This window comes from Nannospalax galili, unplaced genomic scaffold (genome assembly GCF_000622305.1).
Source record: "Nannospalax galili isolate Female #2095 unplaced genomic scaffold, S.galili_v1.0 scaffold485, whole genome shotgun sequence".
NCBI lineage: Eukaryota > Metazoa > Chordata > Mammalia > Rodentia > Spalacidae > Nannospalax > Nannospalax galili.
Window position 1 is genome coordinate 230,084 of NW_008354534.1, and position 23,763 is coordinate 253,846.

At 43.0% G+C, this 23,763-nt stretch overlaps 2 protein-coding genes across 34 annotated transcripts in view; one reads left to right on the forward strand and one right to left on the reverse strand.

Moving 5' to 3' along the window:
• Window positions 1–1,602: 1,602 nt before the first annotated feature.
• Smim4 (small integral membrane protein 4) lies at window positions 1,603–4,198 on the forward strand. The gene is made up of 2 exons (XM_008851788.3): window positions 1,603–1,957; window positions 4,093–4,198. The coding sequence occupies exons 1-2, from the start codon at window positions 1,810–1,812 to the stop codon at window positions 4,158–4,160; spliced, it is 216 nt and encodes a 71-aa protein (XP_008850010.1). The 5' UTR covers window positions 1,603–1,809; the 3' UTR covers window positions 4,161–4,198.
• A 4,195-nt stretch (window positions 4,199–8,393) lies between these two features.
• Window positions 8,394–23,763, reverse strand: part of Pbrm1 (polybromo 1) — a 111,448-nt gene continuing 96,078 nt past the window's right edge. For 16 of the 33 annotated variants that reach the window (XM_017802861.2, XM_029555353.1, XM_029555359.1 and 13 more), the window contains 6 exons: window positions 22,877–23,078; window positions 19,163–19,327; window positions 15,746–15,901; window positions 12,387–12,457; window positions 12,067–12,283; window positions 8,394–10,684 (listed from right to left, as the gene is read on the reverse strand). In XM_017802861.2, coding sequence (XP_017658350.1) covers window positions 10,512–10,684; window positions 12,067–12,283; window positions 12,387–12,457; window positions 15,746–15,901; window positions 19,163–19,327; window positions 22,877–23,078 — 984 coding nt within the window. In that variant the 3' untranslated portion in view covers window positions 8,394–10,511. Of the gene's footprint in view, window positions 10,685–12,066; window positions 12,284–12,386; window positions 12,458–15,745; window positions 15,902–19,162; window positions 19,328–21,821; window positions 22,003–22,876; window positions 23,079–23,763 lie in introns of those variants that run through there. The other 17 variants (XM_029555375.1, XM_029555372.1, XM_029555371.1 and 14 more) reach the window with 4 other exon arrangements.

Consider the following 23,763-nt stretch of genomic DNA (forward strand, 5'->3'; position numbering starts at 1 on the left):
TGCTCACGGCGGCCGGCCAATGGGCGCGGCGGGAGGACCCAGTCCGGCCAATGGGCACGCCACTCGGCCCCGGGGGCGGGAGGTCCCGGGACCGGGCGGGGCGGGCTCCCGACCCCCTCCTCCCAGTCCCGGCGCCGCGCTGGGGTTTTGGGCCCCCATTCGGTCCTCGAGTCGGTGATGGAGGCTCCTTCTCTCCCTCGCGCGGGAAGTCAGGAAGTCAGAGAGCCGAAGACTTGTTGTCGCGCCAGGGCCGGGACGGCCGGTGGAGGGGAGAGGAGAGAGCTGGAGCGCACGCCTCCCCTTCGCTCCGCCGCCTGTCAGTCCCTCCCCCAGCCTTCTCTTGACCCCCCAGCCCCCAGCGCCTTCCGCCCTGGCCTCTCCTGTCTCCAAGTCCTCCAGCCCAGGGGTCCTGGGTCCCTGCCTCGGCCGGCCCGCCGACTGGAGCCCGAGCTACTAAACTCACCTAACGCATAAAGAGCCCTTCCCACCCGCAGTTGGGGAGACCACTGGACCTGCAGGGCAGCGCACATCTGCGGAGGCAGTTTTTTCTTTGTGCCACCTGATACCCATCGCAGGTGACCGCTTTTAACTGGGCTGCTGGGCGTGCTCTGAGTGGCTGTGTGCTAGGATCATTGCAACCACCTGGTTCTGGCGGATGCAGTGCGCTGGAGGACCCAGCTCCTAAGTGGTGCAGGCCCTCAATTGAGATGCCAGGATCTGTTCAAGCTCAGTCTTCGGACTTTTCAATGAAATTCTTCTGCTTGAAACTACTGTCCACCCACTTGTTTTCTTAGCCTGGAGGTGTACATTAGGAGTGTGCTGGGCCTCAAAGAGGCCGGCCCAGCACTCTGGCGCCCTGTTAATTAACCCCTCAACTGGGCATACGGTGGGATGGTTGCTAGGTTTAAGGTTGTGTGTAGTGTGTATATTTGTAGTTCCCCTGCACCTGGGCTGAGGACCTGATGTGCCAGATTCTGGGCTGGGTGCTGGTGGTCATGGAGGCTAAAGGTGAGCCCATGAGTGTCTGCATTCTTGCAGGCCCCAGTGACTAGGGAGCTGAGTGCCTGTGGGGATGTGGTTTGACAACAGAGCCACCCTCTTCTCCGTGGTGCTCTTCTGCATCATGTGCTGCATATAAGCACCTACAAGTGCCTGAATAACGGAAAGTGCCCGCTTAGCATAAATTTATGTTAACTTTACGACCATTTGTCACGGACACTTGTGATGATAAAGTTCAGTTTTCAAAAATGCATACCAAATTCTATCATTTTAGGAGCCTGGGCCTACCAATTACGCCCAAGAAATAACAGGAAGGCAGGGCGTCAGCTGCATTTTAGAATAACGTGGTGTACAAGGTTAGCCCTTCACCGAGGGTCGTCACTTCAGTCAGGGTATTAGAAAGAAAGATGGCGGAGGCAGAGGAGGGGGCGCAGCAGTCAGCTCCCAACAGACAGCCGCCTGCTCTGGGGAGGTAGAGGGCGGGGCCAGCCACGCGGAGCTGGAGGCTCCGCCCCCAAGGGTGCCCCGCCCTCAGAGCCTAGGCGCCTGCGCCAGCTGCCCCAGGCGGGCCCAGCCTTACAGAGCATGCGCATGATTGGAGCATCTGATTGGCGGAGCCGACAACAGCTCTGAGTCCAGGTCAACTTCCGCTACCGACTCCTGCTTGGCTGAGCAGTGGTGCGCTGCGGGGATCGCAGGTGGGCCAGGCAGCGGCACGCGCTGACAGACGGCTAGGGCGGCCTCAGCTGCCCCAGCGCACTAGTCTCGCCCGGTTCCGCCCGTAACCTTTCTGCACGGTTTCGGTCGAGCATGTTCAGGGCCCAGGTGAGGCGAGTCCTGCGGCAGGTTCCCGGGAAACAGCGATTCGGCATCTACAGGTTCCTGCCCTTCTTTTTTGTCCTGGGAGGAACGATGGAGTGGATCATGATTAAAGTGCGCGTGGGCCAGGAGACCTTCTGTAAGTGGGGGTGACGCAGCCTCCGTTTCTCCCGGGGTATTAGATTACAGACCGCTGATGACATCCGGCGCCGATCTGCACTCACTCTTGCTCGGAGGACAGCTGCACTTCTGTTCATTTGGCAGTTTGGGTGCTGCATCGGCTGGAGGACCTTGGGGCTCCTGTGTTTTGCTCTCACTGGCGATCAGCCTTTCCCTGCACTTTAGGAGGGCACGTGGCTCCAGTCAGGCTGTCGTCCTTGGCCCTTGCCGGTGACATTGGACCTAAGGATTCCACAGCAGCGGAAGACGGGCTAGGAGTCGTAGAAATTCCTGTCAACTGATAGGCCCCTCGAGCTCTTTAGCTCAAACTCTGCAGGGCGCTGGTCTGCCTGGTTTAGCCAATTCCCACCACCCCTTCAGGCAGTTATAGCACAATGTTCTTGGCTTGGGATCGGATGCCCAGCACCGTGAAAGGAATGGCATTTTTGAGCACTGCCTCTGGCTGCCAGTGCCTCTCAGGTTTTCTCCCTACCCCTGGGCCCTGTTTTGCCTCTCCTGAAACTTTATGATAATGTGGATCTCATTTTTATTACGTCAGTGTTCCCATTTCTCTCTCTAAGCTTTTGTTTCCCAGGGTGGCCTTGATTCCTCAAATTTGCAGCCATCTTGCCTCAACCTCCCAAGTGCTGGTATTACAGGCATGGGCTACCACACCCAGTGACTCCAATATTTAGTGTTCCGTTCATAAGAGGATCAAATAAACAAGGCAAAGTGTTCTCTATTCCAGTCCCAGAGGGGCTGATGGGAACAAGGCCGGGTTGTAGTTTGGGCGTAGAGCACTTGAGTCAGCTAGGAAAGACAAGGGCCAAAGAACTCTGGAAGTTGGTGAGCTCCAAGAACAGGAAGGCTAGGCAGGCTGAACAGCAGAAGCTGCAGTCTGAACAGAATTCTTTCCATGGAACACTCCAGTTAAGTGACTGAAGACAAAAGGGGGCTGGCACTTTGTCCCAACAGTAGGGGTGGTACCTCTAAAAAAAACACAGGGCCGGGTATGGCGGCTCACACCTTTAATCCCAGCATTTGGGAGGCAGAGGCAGGTAGATCTCTTTGAGTTCAAGGCCAGCCTGGTCTACATAGTGCGTTGCAGGCCAGCTGCGGCTACAGGGAGACCCTGTTTCAAAAAGACCAAAAAGAAAAAATAAGAAAAAGGCACAGGATGAGGCAAGCAGCCTGAGCTAGAGGCTGGTGTTTTCATCTTCGATCTGGGAAACACACTGCCCGAGTCTACCGATCTCTCTGTAAGGACCCCCTTCAACCCTTGGGATTATTCTTGTCCAGATCTGTAAGCACAGAATGGTAAGATGGTGGCAATCAAGTAACATAATCACTGAAGGAAGAGGATTATTTTCTTTTTAAAGGAAGACGTTTGTTTTTTACATGAGGGTAGAAAATCAGTAGTCTGGAAAAACAGCAGCTGAGAACAAGGAAAATGACTTTCCCTCCTACTCTGAGGATTTTGGTGTGGGAAAGAGCTGCAGAGCATTCTGGCGAAAGGGACATCTGGGTCTTAGTTAAGGACGAGAGGAAAGAGGTACACTAGGACGTGATCTCTGAGGACACTGATGGTTACCCTGCTATTTAAAGTTAAGACTCCACCAACATAACCCTCATTTCAACTGTTTTACTTTAAACTCTTTATTCTGGGGCTGGAGAGTTGGCTCAGTGGTTAAGAGCACTGACTGCTCTTGCAGAGGACCCGGGTTCGATTCCCAGCACCCACATGGCAGCTACGAACCGTCCTCTCTAGTTCCAGGGGAATCCAAAGCCCTCTTCTGACCTCTGCGGCATTGCATGACACGGGTGCGCTCATGTACATGCAAGGCAATACTCATACACATAAAAAAAACCCCAAACCTCTTTATTTTGCCACTGAGTTAAACATTAAGATTCAGAAAGTCTAGACAGACTACTGGTTGGATTATTCTAATGTGTATTTTGTTTGTAGACCTTGCTGATCATTATTTGCAGTGACTGGGCTAGGGCTTTCTCATACTAGGCAAGCACCCTACCACTGACCTAGACCCCCAGCCTCTATTTTTTAAATTCCTTAGTCTAAAACCAAAAAAATCTAAGCAAAATTTTTGTTTGACACAGATGACGTCTACCGTAGAAAAGCGTCAGAAAGACAGTATCAGAAAAGGCTGGAAGATGCATCAGACTGAACGTCAAAAACTAATAAATGTATTCAATATTGGTTTCAGCTGTTTTTTTTTTTTTTTTTTTTTTTTTTGAGAAAAGGTCTCACTCTCTAGCCCAGGCTGTCCTTGAACTCATGGAAATCCCTGCTTCAGCCTTCTCACCACAAAAAATGCTGTTTTCCGAATTCATGTTCTTGCTGTTCTTTAGTGACTTTGTATTAAATTGGCATTACCTCTATATAGAATCCCATAGTTCTACAATCTGCTTGAATAGTTCCCAAGTCACAATTGGATATTGGATATGATCTGCAAGAAAATTCTAAATACCCATTGTGTCTCGTCCATGAGCTATTGAAATAGGATCGATTTTTTTTTTCTTTCTTTCTTTTTGAGACAGGGTCTCTCTGTTGCCCCAGCTGTCCTGGATCTTACTATGCACACCAGGCTGGCCTTGAACATAAGAGATCTCCTAGCCCCTGCCTCCCAAGTGCTGGGATTAAAGGCATGTGCCACTATGCCCAGCTCGAGGCTTTCCGTTTTTTTTTTTTTTTTTTTTTGGCTTTCTGTTTTTATAAAACAAATTATAATCTTAACTGTTTCGCACAATTTAAACCATGGACATAAAAGATCTCCTTTACAAGATCATCTTAACTAAGATAAACTATGCAGGGTATATTTCTGCCCCCTTTTGTTGGAGTAATGGGAATTCCTTGCTCACTGCACACTTCGGCAAGTGCTCTTGTGTGGGACTTCATGATTCATGTCCTTTATGATGAAAATGCTTTTAAATACCTGTTAAAGATGAAAAGCTAATTTACACAGTCCAACCACAGATTTAAGCAAAATCAGAGGCACAGTCTACTAAAGGCAATCTAACTCCACTGTAAGTTTGAATCCCTATTAGAAAGAAATGCAGGCATCTACATACTTGGATAATTAGACCCAACATGTTTTCAAACAAAATTATCTACATTCTAAAGACAGTTTCAAACTATTATGAAGAACAAGCTGATGCTCAAAGTCACTGGGTATCTTCATCTCTGCCATAAACATATCTCCTAGTTGAGTATACAACACTGCAATCCCAGCCAGCACTTGTGAGGTGGAGATAGGAGGATCAGGAGTTCAAGGTTAGCCTGGGCTACATGAGACCCTGTCTTGAAAAAAAAAAACTAGCCAGAAAGCCTTCCTAATTTTTTCTAGAGCTTTTCCTATTCAAGTTTGTCTGTGTTAGGATCAATTTAGAGTAAATAAAGTCCTATCTGCTCAGATTTCAGAGGAGTACTTATACCAAGTTCAGCTCATTGTTGGGAGGTGGCTTGAGGATGAAGCCTAGCAATGACCATCACCAGGGGGAGTAGTTGCTGCACCATAATCTACATTTACCCAGTTGTCATTTAGTTAGGACCTAACCTTAGAGACACTTGATAGTGATTCATCTGCTGTACAAGAAGTTGTAAGTGGTCTGTGGCACAGCACCAGCTGAAGCCCAGTGCAGAGTAGGGGTGGAGTGGTATGATTTTTTTAAAAAATTTTATTTTTATGAGTGTATTGCCTACATGTGTTTAAGTGGACCTATGTCATACAATGCCTGTGGAGATCAGAAGAGGGCATTGGATCCCCTGGAACTGGAATTATGGACCATTGTTCCCCACCATGTGGGTGCTGGGAACCAAACACAGGTTCTCTGTAAGAGCAGCCAATGCTCTTAACCACTAAGCCATCTCTCCAGCCCCATGGTATGAGTCTTAAAATATTATTTTGTCTTTTTGAGACAGGGTCTCCCTGTAGCCCCAGCTGTCCTGGAACTCACTATATAGATCAGGCTGGCCTTGAACTCACAAAGATCCACTTGCTTCTGCCTCCCAAGTGCTAGGATTAAAGCTAGCCACGATGCCCAGCTATTATTTTTTATTTATGTATATGAGTGTGTTTCCCTGCACATGTGTAAGTGCACCCATGTCGTACAATGCCTGAGGAGGTCAGAAGAAGGTGTTGGATCTGGAGTTATGGATGGCTATTAGCTGACATGTGAGCACTGGGAATCAAACCCAGATCCTTTGCAAGAGCAGCCAGTTCTCTTAACTACTGAGCCACCTCTCCAGTCCCATGTTTGAATTTTTCTTTTCTCTTTTTTTTTGGTCTTTTTAAGACTGTCTCCCTGTAGCCCCAGCAGGCCTGGAACTCACTATGTAGACCAGTCTGGCCTCGGAATTCACAGAGATCCGCCTACCTCTGCCTCCGAATGCTGGGATTAAAGGCGAGCGCTGCCATGCCCAGCTGAATTTTTTTAATTTTTAAAATTTATTATTTTTTGCCGGGTGTGGTGGTGCATGCCTTTAATCCCAGCACTTGGGAGGCAGAGGCAGGTGGATCTCTGTGAGTTCCGAGCCAGACTGGTCTACATAGCGAGCTCCAGGACAGCTGGGGCTACAGGGAGACTCTACCTCAAAAAAAAAAAAACCAAAAAAAAATTATTATTTTTATGTTGTATAAGTGTTCGAATGTCATGCAGGGCCCATGGAGGTCAGAAGGCGTTGGATTCCCTTGGAACTGGAGTTACTGACAGTTGTTAGCTGCCATGTGGGTGCTGGGAATCAAACCCGGGTCCTTTGCAAGAGCAGCCAGTGAGTGCTCTTAACCTCTGAGCCATCTCTCCAGCCCCTCCATGTTTGAATTTTTCACACTGAGTTTCTTCGTAAGAAAAGTGTACATTTGGACTGGAGTGTTTTCCAAAGCGAACCTCCTCTCAAACGAGTATTAAAGGTTTGGACTTTACGCACATACTAAATTTGGAATGTTTTGCTACATTTATGTACAGTCCCCAAGACAATAATACATAATATCTGAAAGAGGGGAAAGGAATAGTCTGTTAATTTGTTCAGTACTGATTTTAGTCAGCCGACCCAGCATACTTCCAAACCGAAAATGAACAGAAATATTTAGCAATATTTGTTTGCTTACAGTGCTTGGGTGGGGCGGGCATACATCAGTGATCCTTCAAAATATGCTAATGGGCACAGGTGGCATGCGTCCTTACAGTCTCAGAACAGAACCACAGGGATTTGCAAAGTGCTATTAGAGGAAAATATTTGGCTGATTTTGCCATCATTTTCTATTAAAAGCACAGGTGTTTTAAGAACTTGTAAACATGTTAAAGGACACATTTGGGCCACCCATCTTATGATCACTGATGAGCTATTTGGAATGTGTTACTCTGCTTTCTGGTGGAGGATATCCTTACCTTCTATCCTCAGTAACTTGCTATTCCATTTTAACTTAAACCTGTGTTTTGTTTCTGCCCATGTTGCCCAACCTGAAGACATGTTAGGAATTCCTTGACTGCCTGCGTGAGGGGTGCAGGGCACTTCAGGCTGTAACTGGGCATGTGCACATTGACTTCTACCCAGATCAGAAGAGCCTTCTTCCTGAAACTGCAGCCCTAGCCTCTTCAGCATGAAATGAGGGCTTCTGGGAGTCTGCTTCAGTCAGTTCAAAACTAACAATTGACACAGCTTTAACAGAACCACCAAACCTAGCTAATCCAAATCACTTTGCAAACTTTTTATTTGGATTAAAAAGCTTTAGAGGAACAAACATATCATACATACACATTGTAAGACTAGTTACCACTTAAACTTCAGATGATGATATAATACAGAAATTAAAATAAACCAAATTTTAATTAGGTCTGGAAACGTTCGAAGTTGTAACACCAATTTGGGGATTTTAAATAAGCGTTGCCATCTCCCTCCCCCAGCCCCCCCATTCTTTCTCATAGAAATAGGAAGCCAGGTTAAATAAAACCAAGATGGTTTAAACAGTTAGCTGACATTCTATTTTAAACCTGTAGGTCTTTCCCTGCTCCCAATATAAACAAAATTCTTCTCCACAGGAACTTAACATTTTGAAAACAATAAGGTTATTATATTTTCCAAGCCATACTACTATAGTTCCTAAAAGTCATGGGAAAAAAGCAAATGGTTTACTTGTATTTTAAGTCGGGACTTTTTTTCTTTCTTTTTTGGAAGATGGTGATCTCAAATCTTGTATCCTAAATATTAACTAATATTCTCAAAGTTAGCATTTAGAAAAGCATAATTCTAAAATAAAGTGTCTTTTTTTTTTTTTTTTTTTTTTTTTATTAAATTTAATGGGGGCCCGCCTTGGCGCCCCCTGGTGTGGCTAAAACCCCCTTTAAGGGCGCGGGGCGGTGCCCTGGTTTCCTCACCGCCCACAGACAGGCAAAAAGGCACCCTGTGCTGGCTATACACTGCCTTAAGGAGCCTGAGGCTGGCTCCTGGTTCCTACAGCACCAAGGTAATGGGAAGAGCCTGGAGGAGGAGTGTTCTGGCTTCGAGTGCTCCTGAGGCTGATGGTGAAGTTTCTAGAGGCCCCCAAAAGGAAGTCTCATCCAGACCTTTAAAAAGGGAAATTAAATGAATGCATGAAATAAATAAATAATTTAACCAAAATTAAGTTTTGGGTTCTTTGGTGCCATTCAAGGATGCCTAGAAAGGAAAAGAATCTGATTGCATTATACAGTCCATGATGAGTCAATGGTCCGAATAACCACGAGTTGAAGATTTATTTGATTCAGCTTAACAATAAGGTACTGACATACTACTGCAGTACATTTTTAAAAATTTTAAGTTATTTAAAATTCTTGATGAAAATTGAGATCCAGTAGCTGACTAATGGCAATTAAAGTTATAAAGACCTCCGTATTTAAAGAAGATACAAGGGACTTTTCACTCTATATGCTTTTGCTCTCATGATTAACATGGCAGTTAGACATACTGCCATACATTTTTAAAAGGAAAAAAAGTATCCTTTGAGAATCATTCTCAGTGAATAGCAGTACAAGCAACAGCACAACACAAGCACCCTGTTACAATAAAGCAGGTTTCAAAAAACGTACCATCATGTGAAATGTTCCATGTTTGTAGTTTCCTACCATCTGAATACCATATACTGCCTCCAAGTGTTTATTCTAGGGCTATGTGAGAAAGAGATGGGTTGCAGGGTGTGGTGTCCATACCTTTAATTCCAGCACTTGGAAGGCAGAGGCAGGAGGATCTCTGTGAGTCTGAGGCTAGCCTGGCCTATATTGTGAGTTCCAAGGCCAGCCAGGGCTACATAGTGAGACCATGTCTCAGACAGGGTCACCAAATCCAAGTATTTAGGACCTGTAATGGTCTTTTTAGTTAATGTTTTCTTAAATTATGATTCCCTTCTCCTATAATCAAAAGCACAAGCTACATTTAAAAACATTTTAGAAAGTATTTCTGGTTGAGAATTACAACCCTGAAAATTAGAAAAAAAATACCACAACTGATAACAAGGAAATAAAGCATCCAAAACATCTACCCTTGCATAATTTTGCTCAAGACAGTTTGTACCCATTTACACTTTTTCTTAGATTAGGTGTTATGCTTAACATAAACTACCTCCATGTACACCTCAATACTTTATGATGAACTTCAGTGTTTTTCAATGTAACAGATTTAAAATTTCAAACCATATAACATGTATTTGCACAAACTGAATTAATCACAAGCAGATCAAAAGTACTCTTAAACTTACCTGCCAAGACTAAATAGAATTCAGAGCTGAGCACAAGTTCTGCAAAAATCACTGACAACACAAGACATCTAACTTAGCACAAGAAAAATTACTCTTTCCCTCCAGTTATCCAGAGGGTATGCTGGCTGCAGATGGACATACAGCACTGACTTTACATTTCTGCAGTGAGCCTCTGAGTTATCCAACAGATGTGCATGTCTGTCACACATCTATAATCTAAACAGCCTTGCAAAGCACTGCACTTTACCTGTAAGAAATAGCTTTTTCATATATTCAGGCTTATGAAACACACACACGCACACACACACACACACACACACACACACACACACACACACACACACACACACATACACACACTCTCTAGGATGTAAACTAGGACCAATTTCACATTTCACTGTCAAATTATCAATAACCTTTTTCTTCATTGTTTTTCCATATACATATGAAAACCAAAAACAAAACTCCAAGCCAAGCCAAAACCTTTGATGGTCTAAGTTCCTTAACAAGTAAAAGATAAACTATGTCTATATATATAACCAATTATGAAACTGGTTTTTAACAAAGGAAACATATGCAAAAAAACTTTGTGTATTTGATAGTCAACTTAATATAACAAAACCAAATTGAAATAGCTTATTAAAAGTGTCCTTATATAAAAATGGCCTTGTGATGTACAGTAAAATGCAATAAAAATTATCCTTTGCTCCTTCCCTCCCACCCCCAGTAACTAAAATGGCTACTGTTCCACAACTCTTTTGCTTCTATAAAAGAAACATAATGATGTGATCAAACATTTTCGAGGTTGTATGCTTGTCGAATGTTGAGAGTATCTCGAAGCATTAAATCCCGCAGGCGCCAGAGGGCATCTGCCATGGTGGTGTGTGCCCCTTTACTTTTGAGCCAGTGAGAGGGCAGGCGGCTCTCCTGTTCTTTTGACAAATGGACATCCCGTCTTCGAGCTGAAAATTGGGAGTACAGAGAAACAGACATTGGAATTTTAAACTGACAAAATGTCCCTCAATTTTAAGGGCTGATGTTTATTAAAACAATATTTATTAAAGTTACAAATACAAGCTACAGAACAGCCAAGCAAATTTCTTAATTTCTGACCATTAACATTTTATTGTAGGCACCTCTGATACTAATAGTTATTTCAATGTTAGTAAAATGCCTAAAGAAGAAAATATGGGAAGAAAGTGGAAACACAGTAACACGGTTTATTCTTTCTCCCTCTAGGAGACGGGGTCTCATATGGCCTGGAACTTGCTATATATACAGGGCTGGCCTTGAACTCACAGAGATCTGCCTTTCTCTGCCTCGTGAGTACTGGGATTAAAGGGCTGTGTCACCACAGTGAGTCCATATTCTATTTTTTTTAAATATTTATTTTTATTTTATGTGTATGAATGTATTGCCTGCATATCTGTGAGTGCACCCGTGTCATGCAATGCTGTGAAGGTCAGAAGAGGGCTTCGGATTCCCCTGGAACTGGAGTTAAGGACGGTTCGTAGCTGCCATGTGGGTGCTAGGAAGTGAACCCAGGTCCTCTGCAAGAGCAGTTGGTGCTCTTAACTGCTGAGCCATCTCTCTAGCCCCCATATTCTATTCTTTTAAAAAAATCACTAAATTTGGTTTTGAAATTAATAAGAGCTGGGTATGGGGGCACACACCTGTGATCCATACTAAGGAGGCTGAGGAAGGAGTACTGCAAATTCAAGTATAGCCTGGGATACAGTGATATCCAGTCCAGGTTAGCCTTGGCTGCATAATGAGACCCCATCTCACAACACCAAACCAAACATGCAAACAAAAATGAAAAGGGCCAGGGAGATGGCTCAATGTGTGAAAGTGCTAGTTGTGCAAGCCTGATGACCAGACTGTCCCTGGAATCCATATAAAAAGCTAGATGTGGTGCACAGCAGTATTCCAGCCCTCCTACAGTGAGACAGGAGAACTGCCCAGCTATCGTGGAGTAAGCAATGCAGGAGCAGAAACGAGGTAGAAGGTGAGAAGAAAACTCCTAAAAGTTGTCCTCTGACCTCCATGAGCACCACATTCACATCCACACAAATAAATAATGCTCAATTATCTGAAGAAAACAAAAAACTAAAAAAACAAAACAAACAATACATTTGAAAAGGTGGTAGTATAAGACTGAGGTCTGAATTTTGGCTAAAAAGCCCATTTTCACTGTGTCAACATGTAAAGAAGCCCCAACACATTCTATAAAGCATATAATTAATTTTAATGGTATAAGAAAAAGGCATTGTTTGTTGTAGAAAATCAACAATGGTGAGAGGTCTGGGAAGGAAGCAAGTATTTTCACCAAGACACTCCTTACCTGCTAGGGTTTGGTCCCACTTGCTGATGCTGTTGGATTCAGCACTGAGTCCTTCGATATATTTCAGGTAGGCTTCTGAGTGGAGAAGCCTTTGGGTCTTCGGTGGGGGAGCCACAAACATGGGTGTTGTTGGCTGCTGTATGACAGGGGGGCCAGTTGGATGAGGGCCTGGATATGGAGGTGGTGCCTGCTGCCCTGGAGGCCCCAAAACTCCTACCTGAAAGAGCACGGGGATTATATAATAAGGCAAAAAGATGTTCTGAGAAGGCAGATGACTAGCAATCTGTTGGGTCCCAGGAAAAGCAAACTAGGAGGCTTACCTGCTGTCCATATGGACTTCCACCTGGTGCTGGAGTCCCTACCATAGGGGCCACTCCTTGGTTCATCACACCTATAATTCAAAATGCAATGGCACAATTAGAGGTTCTGGGTTCAGCTGACTGAAAAACTGACAAGAGATGATGCCATTTATAATGCCGACCTTTGTGCCCTGAAGTGTGGATAGGAATCCTAAACACCCCAAACAGAATCCAACTGAGAAACTTATAACCTTTTGTTTCTTAAGTATTTAAAGCATATGCTAGTGCAGTTTGTCAGAGGTACATCAATTATTCCCAGCCTAGAATGATTTAAATCCCGCACAAAATACTAGTATTTCCCTAAGTGAGCCTTAGTCAGAATAACACTTTTTGTTTCCAAGGTAATTTTTTTCAACCATACATTCTCCTGAATTGGAGTGTTGAATTTCAGCAGCCATGTCATTGGAATCAGGCTCAGCAGTAAGCAATGTACAGGGACACAGAGAAGGGCTGACAAAGTGCAGTTAACTGAACTTTGTGGAGGCTGGAGGTACTGTCTTAATGTCCCCTTGCAGGCCACCTTGTTCTACCTGGAGGTACTAATGTTGGAGAGAAGACATTTCAGTGGATGGTGTAGGGAGTAGCCTTTTTGCTGTCACCTCAGATGCTGAATGACAAAGGAAAGACAAAGACTTCATGGCCCTGCCCTCTGGTAAGAGTTTAGTAAACCTTCCTTGGTAATTGTCTCACAGGCACTAGCTGATAGCAATGCTGTCCTAATCTGAGCATCCAAGGGAATTTTTTAATTGCAAAGCTATCCTTTCCTCTTCTAATAAAACAGAAAATAGGCAAGGGACTCAGTTCACTGAAATTAAACCATAAACAAAACCATTTTAAAGCTGTTCTTTAAAGTTTAGGTCCTGCTGGTTAATTCAGAAGGATCAAGAACTAGGTTCCCAGTCTACTGTTCTTCTGTTTAAAAACGCTGATGTTATGCCAGATGTGCTAGCTCATACCTGTAATCTAGCACTGGGAAGGCTGAAGTAGGAGGACTGCTATGAGTCTGAAGGGTCAGCCTGAGCTAAAATGAGACTATATCACTCTTCGCTTCGCCCAAGGCTGGTATTGTGACACAGAAATAGCTTATTCTATGGTTCAGAGTTTTTGAGTACCACTTCAGAAGTGCTAGGCATCTTATTTGTTAGAGAAAAATAAGTAAAAACAAGCTTCTGCTTAAAAAGTAGGAATTTTTACATGCCAAGTACTTGGAAATATAACTGAATCACCACAGTAGTACCCTGACTTGTGAATGCATGAAGAGAGAGTGGAAGGTAAGCTGCTGCTTTGACAACACATTACTAGCCCACAGCCCTTACTCCCTCCAAGGTCACTCATCCACCTTAGACTCTGTAGACAGGGAGGCTCCCTAAGCTGGCTGTCACTGCTTTGCATAACAGTGCAAACAAATCAGCAAACCCCTCTACTTCCCGTTTACAAGTGTCATACCAGTGGCAACCAGGAGAACATGAGCTGAGACAACAGAGGATCCCCTGTACCTTGGATTCCTCAAAGCCATATTAGATGTGTTTGAACATATCAAGAATTCTTGTCTCCCTGACTATAGTCAGGTATACTGTGCTTTCTTCAAATGCAATTGGGTTCTGTAGGGAAAAGCGAGGATAACAATGTCCCATACCCACCAAAACCCTGCTACTATGGGGGTAGGGAAAAGGGAGGATAACAATGTCCCATACCCACCAAAACCCTGCTACTATGGGGGTAGGTGGGTACTGGTCTTAAACCAGTCTCTTATCTTATACTACATGCATTTAGTGGGTGTCAACTCCAACAAAGGCTTACGGACTCAAGATGACAAGGTGTGAGGGCACAGAATTAGAGCCAAGTTCATTTGCCACATGAAACAACTATTTTATGATGGATTCCTGTTGCCAGAGCATTTCATATGAGTCACTATTTCCAGCATGAGGCACTAACACCACCTTTCTTCCTTGGGGAACATTTGGAAAAATGCTTTGGTGGAGTACCATTCCCTAAGGAACACTCAAACGGTATTGCTAAACAGCATGCATGCAATGTATGCCTGTAGTCCCTGCACTTGGGGAGGTAAGGCAGGAAGATCTTGAGTTCCAGGCCAGCCTTGGCTACACAGGGAGATCCTATCTTTAAAAAAAAAAAAGTGTGGTGAAATCTGTTAGGGTCAGTTTGTTCCCCTTACAGTACCCTGCTGGGTCACCCCTCTGGAAGCATTTTTGAAACCATGTAGAACCCCGTGATCAGTAGGTCCAACCCTAATGTAAGCAAACCTAACAGGTTCCAGTCACATTTTACCTGGGCCGGACCTCTAAGATGACATTTTAGTAATAGAGAATTGCTCCAAGCCATCTAAAGGTCATAGTCCCTCTAACTAGATTATAGCACAAAGTAAGTTCTTTTGCATATGATAACAATTATTTTGGAAACCTGTGATTTGCCATTATATTTTCTTTAAAGTAGTTTTTCAACTTGTTAATTCATTATAAAGTAAAAACAATGTAGTTGTTCCTGGACTCTATTTATATATTTCTGCATCAAAGAACTTGTGAGCTTCTGCTGACAGATGTGTCTACAGCCAACAGGAATTGGGGGGGGGGCAGGCTATTCTTTAAAATGTTATTTTATGGCCAGGTGTGGTGTGCCATCTTTAATCCCAGCATTTGGGGGGGGGCACACAGGTGGGTCTCTGTGAGACTGAGGTCAGCCTGGTCTACATGATAAGTTCCAGGGCAGCTGGGGCTACAGGGAGACCCTGTTTCAAAAAAAACCGTTATGGTCATGCTTCTTAGGGGTTTCAGATATATAAGAATAATCCAAATGCAAATTTTCTCCCTTCCTACTTTTTGTTCCAAAGACAAAGTGAAGGATTTCTGAAAAGTTTCCTAATGCTGATCTGTGATCCCTTAGAGGGGCTGTTGAGGAGAATGGAGCAGGGAATCTACAATGAAGACCTTGTGAGATAAGAATGGGACCAGGTGAATAAATGCACTTGGGGCAAAAGTACTTTTATGTATGATTCTGAACTGCCAATTCACTGATACGAGGGTGTGGCCTTCAAGGCTGTCTGGCTTTTTGAGCATGTCATAGTTGATGATGAACAATGCCTCCTTAGTTTAGGAATCTGGCCTCTGTAATGTGTCCTGGTGCTGCTGCCGGGTAGCAGATGCAGAAGGACACAGGTGGTGGGCCTCCTGCTCAACATACAGGATGTGTCCTGCTGCTGATAGCTTTGGGATTCTCAGTGAGGGAAGCCTGGAATAATTGGCTGAGAGAAGAAAAAGAATACAAAGATGAGATTAATGAGTGAATGAGGATGAAGTTCTTACCCGGTGGTGGGATGCCCGGGAGGCCGGGCATACCTGGCGGAAGATGGTGGGGTGGAGGCCCCCCAGGGTGAAGTGGCTGCATGCTGCCCATGCTAACAAGGCCATCAACTGGGCCCTGCAAAGGTGGAAGGCCTGGCGGATAGCCACCCATCATGCCTTGAAGGACACAACAAATTTCAGACATGCATCATTAACATGCAACATGAGCTAAGTAATAACAACCCCCACATGCACTACCAATGAATAAAGCACCTTTAGTACTGCATGATCTAACAGCAATTAGTGCAATTATTTTGTGGCAATAATGAACAAAACAAAAAGTTACAAATATGAAACCCAACATTTTGGATGAATTAGTACTTAGTAAATTATTTATAATTATTTTCAATGGGATAAATATATTGAATGTTTTCACTTAAGAGGAGTTCTAATAACAGCTTTCTCAAAGTCAGAACTACTACAAGCTGTTCAGGCAGTAACCAGTTCTGCCACCTGCAACTTCATGTGATCAGCACCCCCATCATTCCACTCTGCCCACACACATACCGCTATCACGGGCACAACTGATAGGAAACCAAATGAAGAGAAATGAGGGGCACAGTCCTGATCATAAAGCATGCTTCTCCAGCTGGGAGAAAAAATTTTTTTCAAGATTTCTTCACATGCTCCTCCTCCCTTCTAACACCACCACTGCTGGTAAGACTGGACTAAGGTAGGTTTGAGCTGAACAGCTTTTAACAACGAATGATATTTCACTTTTAGATTTCAAAATACATTAAAGAGAAATCTAAATCCTCCTAAGCCAACTAAAGCTGGGGTCATATGGAAGCCTACATGCAGCAGGCATTAAGGAGGAATGGCTGGAGAATCAGGCTTTGCTGACAGGACGAAATGCCCACTGTCATCACTGTCTCCAGGCTCACACATGTCCTCACATAAGCCTTTAGTTGATAGGGGGTGTTTTAACTGAGGTACAGAATTCCTACGAACAGGTGCTTTTGTTCCTTTATTTTCCAAGCATACCTTCATATAACAAAACATCTTCTGCTGGCTAGGGAAGTGTTGCAGTAAACAAGCATTTTGGAAAAGGGGTAAAAGTAAGAAAATAATTTCAAAATGTTAAGGACTCATCTATTAAAAAATAAAACAAAACACCCCTTTAAAACCACACAGCATTTTCTCCCTGGAGTACAGTCAATTTTAGGCATAGTTTCTCACAAAGGGAGGGCTAGGGGCCTAGTACCAAACCTTATTTTTATAAAACACGCTTTGAAGAGAATTTCACTGATTTATTTATTTTTTTTGAAGAATTATTTAAACCCATTTATTTGTACAAGTTTAGTCTTTTAAAGCGATTAATATACTGAACATCCTGGAGGCTGACTCACCTTATTTTCTTAGTCAAATCTAAACTGGTTAGAAAAACTTACAACCGCACAAAACAAATCTGAAATATTTTTATACATAAAGTAGGATGCACTTCATATTGTTAATGAGTTCAAGGTAAAAACTACTTTGAATAGATGCCATCACCGTAGACATGATGAGATCCAGTGTTGCCATACTGCCCTTTCAACACACCACCAGGTACAGCTTTTAAGGATAAGAAGGTGAGAAACTGAAGAATGTTAGGAGGCTTTGCTTTCAATTACAAAAGCCCATCTGAACGCAGCCTTCACAGGCTGTGGTTGAAGATTAAATTATTAAGAACTGAAAGACATGACACTTGTCTTCATTAAACTGTACTTCAGCATTTATTATCCCAGTCACATGTGTTCAAATGAGCTTCAATGCTTGTAAGCAAAGCTGGTCTCAGACAACAAGAACCCTATGACTCAGGCCCTAAGCAACCTGTTAAGTCCATGAAAAATCATCCTCTTAGCTGCAAACTTCTCACTGTGGACCAAAGGCTTTTTACTGTAGACCATGTTTGTCCTTCACTCCATGGCCCAGAAGCCTGGGCAACACACCTTCAGTAACAGAGCAGTGGTTTTCTATAGGCCCACCTTCCTCAACCACAGAACTAAATGATGCTATTCCCCAACAGGGAGCTAAAATGCTGCAGCTGCTGTTTTTTTGTTTGTAGCTATTTTTATTCATTTTGTTAATGTGCCCCTGGGTTTTGTAGTCAAGGGCATAATGCCGCAATATCACACATCAAATAGAACAAAATAGGATGTCATTGAGGGAATTCTAACTTTCAAAGTCCCCATGTTCAAGACCTAATTTCTGAAAACCTCTGGAACCCCATTAACCAAAATGGGCCATGGAATAGAGCAGGCGATTATGAGATTTGTTAGATCAACATCAGTTACACTGAAAGTACTGAAAGCCATGATTCAGTTGGAGAGTGCAACTGCTGAGTTCAGCGACAGTGCATTTGAGAACTTGCCATCACAAAAGTTAGGAGCGACAATGGAAAAGTTATCCTATGCACTCTTCCTTTAAAAGCAGAAAAAAAAAAAAAGGCAAAAATGAAAACAGCAAAAACAAAAGGGCAAAAACAAAAACAGCATCCCAACAAAGCTGCCTTGAACAATACTGTCTGGGACTCTCCTGCAACAGTTCAGACTCCTGTTTAAGAAGAAACACAGGTGGTTTGGACAGATTTCCCCAGACCTGGAGAGGTAACAAAGGAAGGGCCTGAGAGGTGGTCTGCAGGCCTCTTGTGGAGACATGTCAGACAAGCTTGCAATTCAACAGTAGTCAAATTTGCTAAGGCTACCACAACCAGAGACAACACACACATGCAAACCACATTCACCATTTTCTTTTCCTTTTTTCTTTTGTTTCATTTGTTTTGTTTGTTTAAATATGTGACTGGGATACTAACAGAAAATGCAGTTTAATGTAATTAAATAGAAAAGCATTACAGAGTGGGCACAATGAATTGAATGAGGACTTTCTTTTTCCTATTTAGCAGTCATGCACATTGGTGACCAGGAAAGGATTTAAATTCATTGTCAAAAATCCTTTTAAATGGTCAGTCTTTTAAGGATGGCTGCAGCAGAACAAGGCAAATTGAATACTGGCACAAGACAGAAAATGAATACCACCTAAAGACTGCTTTTGGGTTTTTTTCTTGGGAGTTCCTCTAGGGCAGAACTCAGGGTCTATTTATGTTTTCCGCTGTAGTGCTCTATCAAGAGCAGTCTGGGGTAAGAACATTGCCAGACCATGCCCACAGCCAGGAAAGAGCTGCTATCTACCAATAGCCAGGTGGTGCCCAGGGCCCACTTGGGGGCAGAGAAGAGGCATTGCCTGTATGGGAAAGGCAATACAGGATAGCATGGATGACTTCAATCTGTGAATCTGTCATGAGAAAAGGCTATAGACTGTGGCCTACTCCTCTTGGAGAAAAAAAAAATGAAGGAATTTCTTAAAGTGGAAAAAAATGGTCTTAGCTCCTGTTTTTACCTGCAACAGGTGTCAACTGCTGATTGAGCATCCCCATTGGTGTTGGTGGTGGCACCACCCCCATGAGAGCCCCCACAGGGGTGCCTGCTCGGGGAGAAGCACTCGGCTGCTGTTGCTGTGCTGCTCGCTCTCTCTCCTGCTGCTCAGCAACTTTAGCTGCCCGCTCTGTAAAGGCATTTCAGATTTTCAATTCTGTTTTTAACCCAGGAATTCAAAATACCATCCATTGCATTCAACAGGACTAGTAAAAACACAGGCAACAGTTCTGTCTCAATGGAAAGAACAGTAGATGACTAGTCTCAACACAGGAGGAATTGGGCCAATTTCACTTAGTAACCCTAGAATCCAGCTTTCCTGAACTGGTCTGCAAAAATTTCAAGAATGTTAAGACTGCAACACACATTCAGAAAGCAAAGTTTCATTGAAACACATCACCAGCGTAACTACCATGGTTAATTTCATGAGGCACCCTGAAGATGAGGAGCACTACCATTATTCTAGTATTAATAGCATTACAGATTATAATTTCAACATGAAGCAATTCCATGGCCCATTATAATTTTTGGCACAATTGTTACTTACTCTAATTCCTGATTCCTTGTACCCAATTTTACTAAAATTTGAGGACTCTTATCATTAATATCACAAGTTTAGCAGCTGAAGAAAATTAACTCTGTAAGGGAAAAGTAGCTTACTACCTTAAGATTTTAGGAAAAGGAAACAGCAAGTTTCTATATTCTAATGAAGTAAAGAAAGAGGTCATGTTTAATAAACCCCAAGGGGAGGAAATACATTATATGCCAGACTACAATCATCAGAAGTAGGAAACTAATACATACACGTATGTAGCAATGGACAATGTTTTGAAAGAACCAGGTTCCCTGAAGCTGAGTTGAAAACTGACCATAAATCTCCTATATCAGCAAGAATTCCAGATCTATTTCACTTGCACCTGAAATGCAAGAGGAGCACATGTCTTTGGAATCTCTGGGCTGTTAACTGATAGCCCCTCACTCCCCTGGGCTACTCGGCATCTCCAGAGCCAGCAACCTCAACAGTCATATTCCTAGGAGGGTGGACCCTTAGGTTTAGGGATATTCCCAAAGCTCCCACCATACAGAGTTTATTCTGTTTACTAGCAATAAATAGGAAGTCCCTCCCTCTCTTCAGATGGGCAAATAGAAGTTGGGTTCAGGCAGTAACTTGCCCAAATATACAGGGAAACCATCAACCTATGGCTCTGATACCATGATGTCATACTCCGACTTCCACAAATTACTCCAACATGGAATTCAAAAGGCTACAACTATCTGAAGAGGGGGAAACCAACTTGAGGTTACATGGCTTTAAAGAGACTCAAGAAGCAACAGCTCCAGTCCTTTAAGGAAAAAGTCAGGCAAGTCAAAGGCCACTTTGCTGTGCTGGAGCTGCCTGCAGACACTTACCATCACTCATTGGCACTACCCCAGCTTACACACCCTCTGTAAGTATGACGACGACTATGAGGGACAAAATTCATTTTTACAACCTACTTTTTCTGAGCTAGTAGAAAAAACCACTGGTGGAAGCTGGAGAGATGGCTCAGAGGTTAAGAACACTGGCTGGTCTTGCAAAAAAAACAGGGGTTCGGTTCCTAGCACCCACATGGTGGCTAACAACGCCAGTTCCAGGGGATCTGACGCTCTCTTCTGGCTTCCATGGGTACTGTACGAAACGGGTGCACTTAACATCTATGCAGGCAAAACACTCATAAGAAAAATAAATAATAAATGAGAGATGGCTCAGAGGTTAAGAACACTGGCTGGTCTTGCAAAAAAAACAGGGGTTCGGTTCCTAGCACCCACATGGTGGCTAACAACGCCAGTTCCAGGGGATCTGACGCTCTCTTCTGGCTTCCATGGGTACTGTACGAAACGGGTGCACTTAACATCTATGCAGGCAAAACACTCATAAGAAAAATAAATAATAAATAAATAAATAAATAAATAAATAAATAAATACACTGGTGATCTATACCCCACAAGTTAAATTCTAGCATTTTCATTACATGACTGACAATAAAACTGGGAGGGAAAAAGAAAAGTTGAATTTAGAAAACAGAAAAGCTCAGGTGTGTGGATCAAATACTAGTTCTTCCTAGGAGAACTTCAACTGGGCTCTTCTAGAAGTCAGAATTATTATAACTAAGCCAGTCAAATTCCTAACTTTGGGTTTTGAAAAAGTGAGCAAGTTCAGAGTTTTAGGCTGTTGAGTCATGTAACTTCCCCTCACCGGTTCTTTCTAATTACAGATGTCTCACTGAATATGGGTCAACTTCCTAAGTCCCATCTCTTCTTCCCTCGAGCCATGCTCCAGTTTTTCTGTCTCTAGATCTCCAGTTTTCATACTGTCTCTAGATCTCTCTGTCCTATTCACACTCTAAATAACCAGTCACCCAGTACTAGCTTTGTTTATCTGGAAACAGGCTTACACCATGTTAGCTTAATTTCTTAGACAACAGTACTCCTACTAAGCAGTATATTTGGACTTAATTTGCAGTAAATTCTGAAATATCAAAGTGCCCCAGAGTTCTAGGTTCTTATGGAACTGATTAGGAGTTCTCAAAGAATGCTCTACAAAAATAGTTTTCCAGGATATTAATAGATATTACATAAATACCTGGTTAAATTTCAGAAAATGCCAGATAATAAAAAACAGGTTCTTTATTGTAGGTCTTAAGAGACTTTAACATGGGACTATGCACTGTAAGATCCCAAGACAGAGTTTGGAATGCTTCTGAAACTGGTTTTGCCACAAAATATTTCTTGGCTGAGCATCTTGCAGAAGATCCTTAAGGAAACCTGTCAGATAATTTTATAATAATCAATAGTAACAAATGAAAGGAATACAACTTAAAAAAATACTTTGGAGAACTTCATAAACTTAATAAAGGAGCAGCCTTAATCATGTATGCTTGATGGAAAATAATAGCCAAGAAGACTATTGGGCACTACAGAGAAGATGGCTCTAAACAGGCTAAATGATCCAACACAGAAAATTCCAAAATGGGTAAAATACAGCTCAAAGGGCAAAAGTCCTAATGTAATGCTTACACACATTTCTTTACTAAAGCCATGCCTAACATTAACAAGAACAACGAAAGATCCAAACCACCAAAAATCTCTTAAGAATTTATCCTTTACAACTAAGAACCACCAAATCTTTGAGTAATACCTCATGGCCCAAAGTGATTTAATCATAGAGACAGCACAGGCCAGGACTGGCCTAGGAAACCTGGAATTTCAAGCTTCAACCTAGAGTTTACACATATGGCTTATCAAGAGCCATAGCAGAAAATCACCAATTTTAAAGGGCCACTTCCAGGTGAATTTTAGTCACAACTACAGTTAACAATATTGAACAATCATTCCCCAGCTCAACATACGTGTGCTCACAGGGCACAATGAAAGAAAATCATGCAATTTTTAATAGCAAAAAATTTTTGTTTGAGAAATTTGAGGGGAGGGGATACAACACTAGGATCTGAGGCCAAGTAAGGGGCAGCACTCTACGTACTGGCACCTAAACTTGCTGGTTGGGTGTCATCTGGAATAATCCCCAATACCAAATTCATGTGCATGTGGTAAGAAGAGAGTCAAACTTGTCTATGCATGTGCATTCCTGAAAACACTCCTCTCTTAAGAAAGCAGATTGTTGTGCCTAGTTTCTATTTACCTTCATATTCTGCTTTCTTGGCTGTCTCAAGGTTTCTCCATTCTGTCCCCACCAGTCGGCTGAGCTCACCAAAAGAGTAGTCTGGGTGCTGGGCTTTAATCACAGCTCTCATCTCACTGCTGAACAGGATGTAGCCACTCATGTTGATTTTCCGTTTGGAACCTTCTTTCTTTGCACTACCTTTGGTAGACTTTGGGGTAGACTGTAAGACAGAAAGCTCTTATAGGGCATCAGAAAACTACAGGTGGTTAACTGCAGTTTCTGGAGGCCAAGACCATATGACTTAATAATTAATGTTTTATAGACATACTTAGTTTGTAGCTGTTGTTTTTCTTGGTCAAAATATACCTCTTCCTTGCCTTGCAAGAAATACATGAAAATTTTACTGAATTTCATGACTGTAGTTTATAACAATGACCTCATAATTTAGTCTGAGAAAATTCTAAATTAGAAAAATATACAATAGGGATCATCTCAACCAAGAGATGAAGTCCTAAGGAAGGAAAAATGAAAAGAACAGGCATCCAGGTGTGGTGGTATACACCTGTGATCCTATTACTGGGGAGGTAGAGGTGAAGACAGGAGGATGACATGTGTTCTCTCAAAAAGGCATGGGCAATGAAAAGGAAGAAGTGATGAGTGACAGTACTATGCCATTCCTTACTACTTTTCTTCAATAAAAGACAAGAAATACCTTCTAACTAAACTGCTACTAAATAAGCTCTATGAAACTTAAAAGAGAAATTATTGGCTTCATGACATTATACACATTTTTTTGTCAATTAAAGCAGAATTCTACATAAAAGCTTACATACGAGAAGGTTATGGGGATACACATTTGAGAAACTGAGGCAGGAGGATGAGGAGTTCAAGTCCAGCCTTGATTA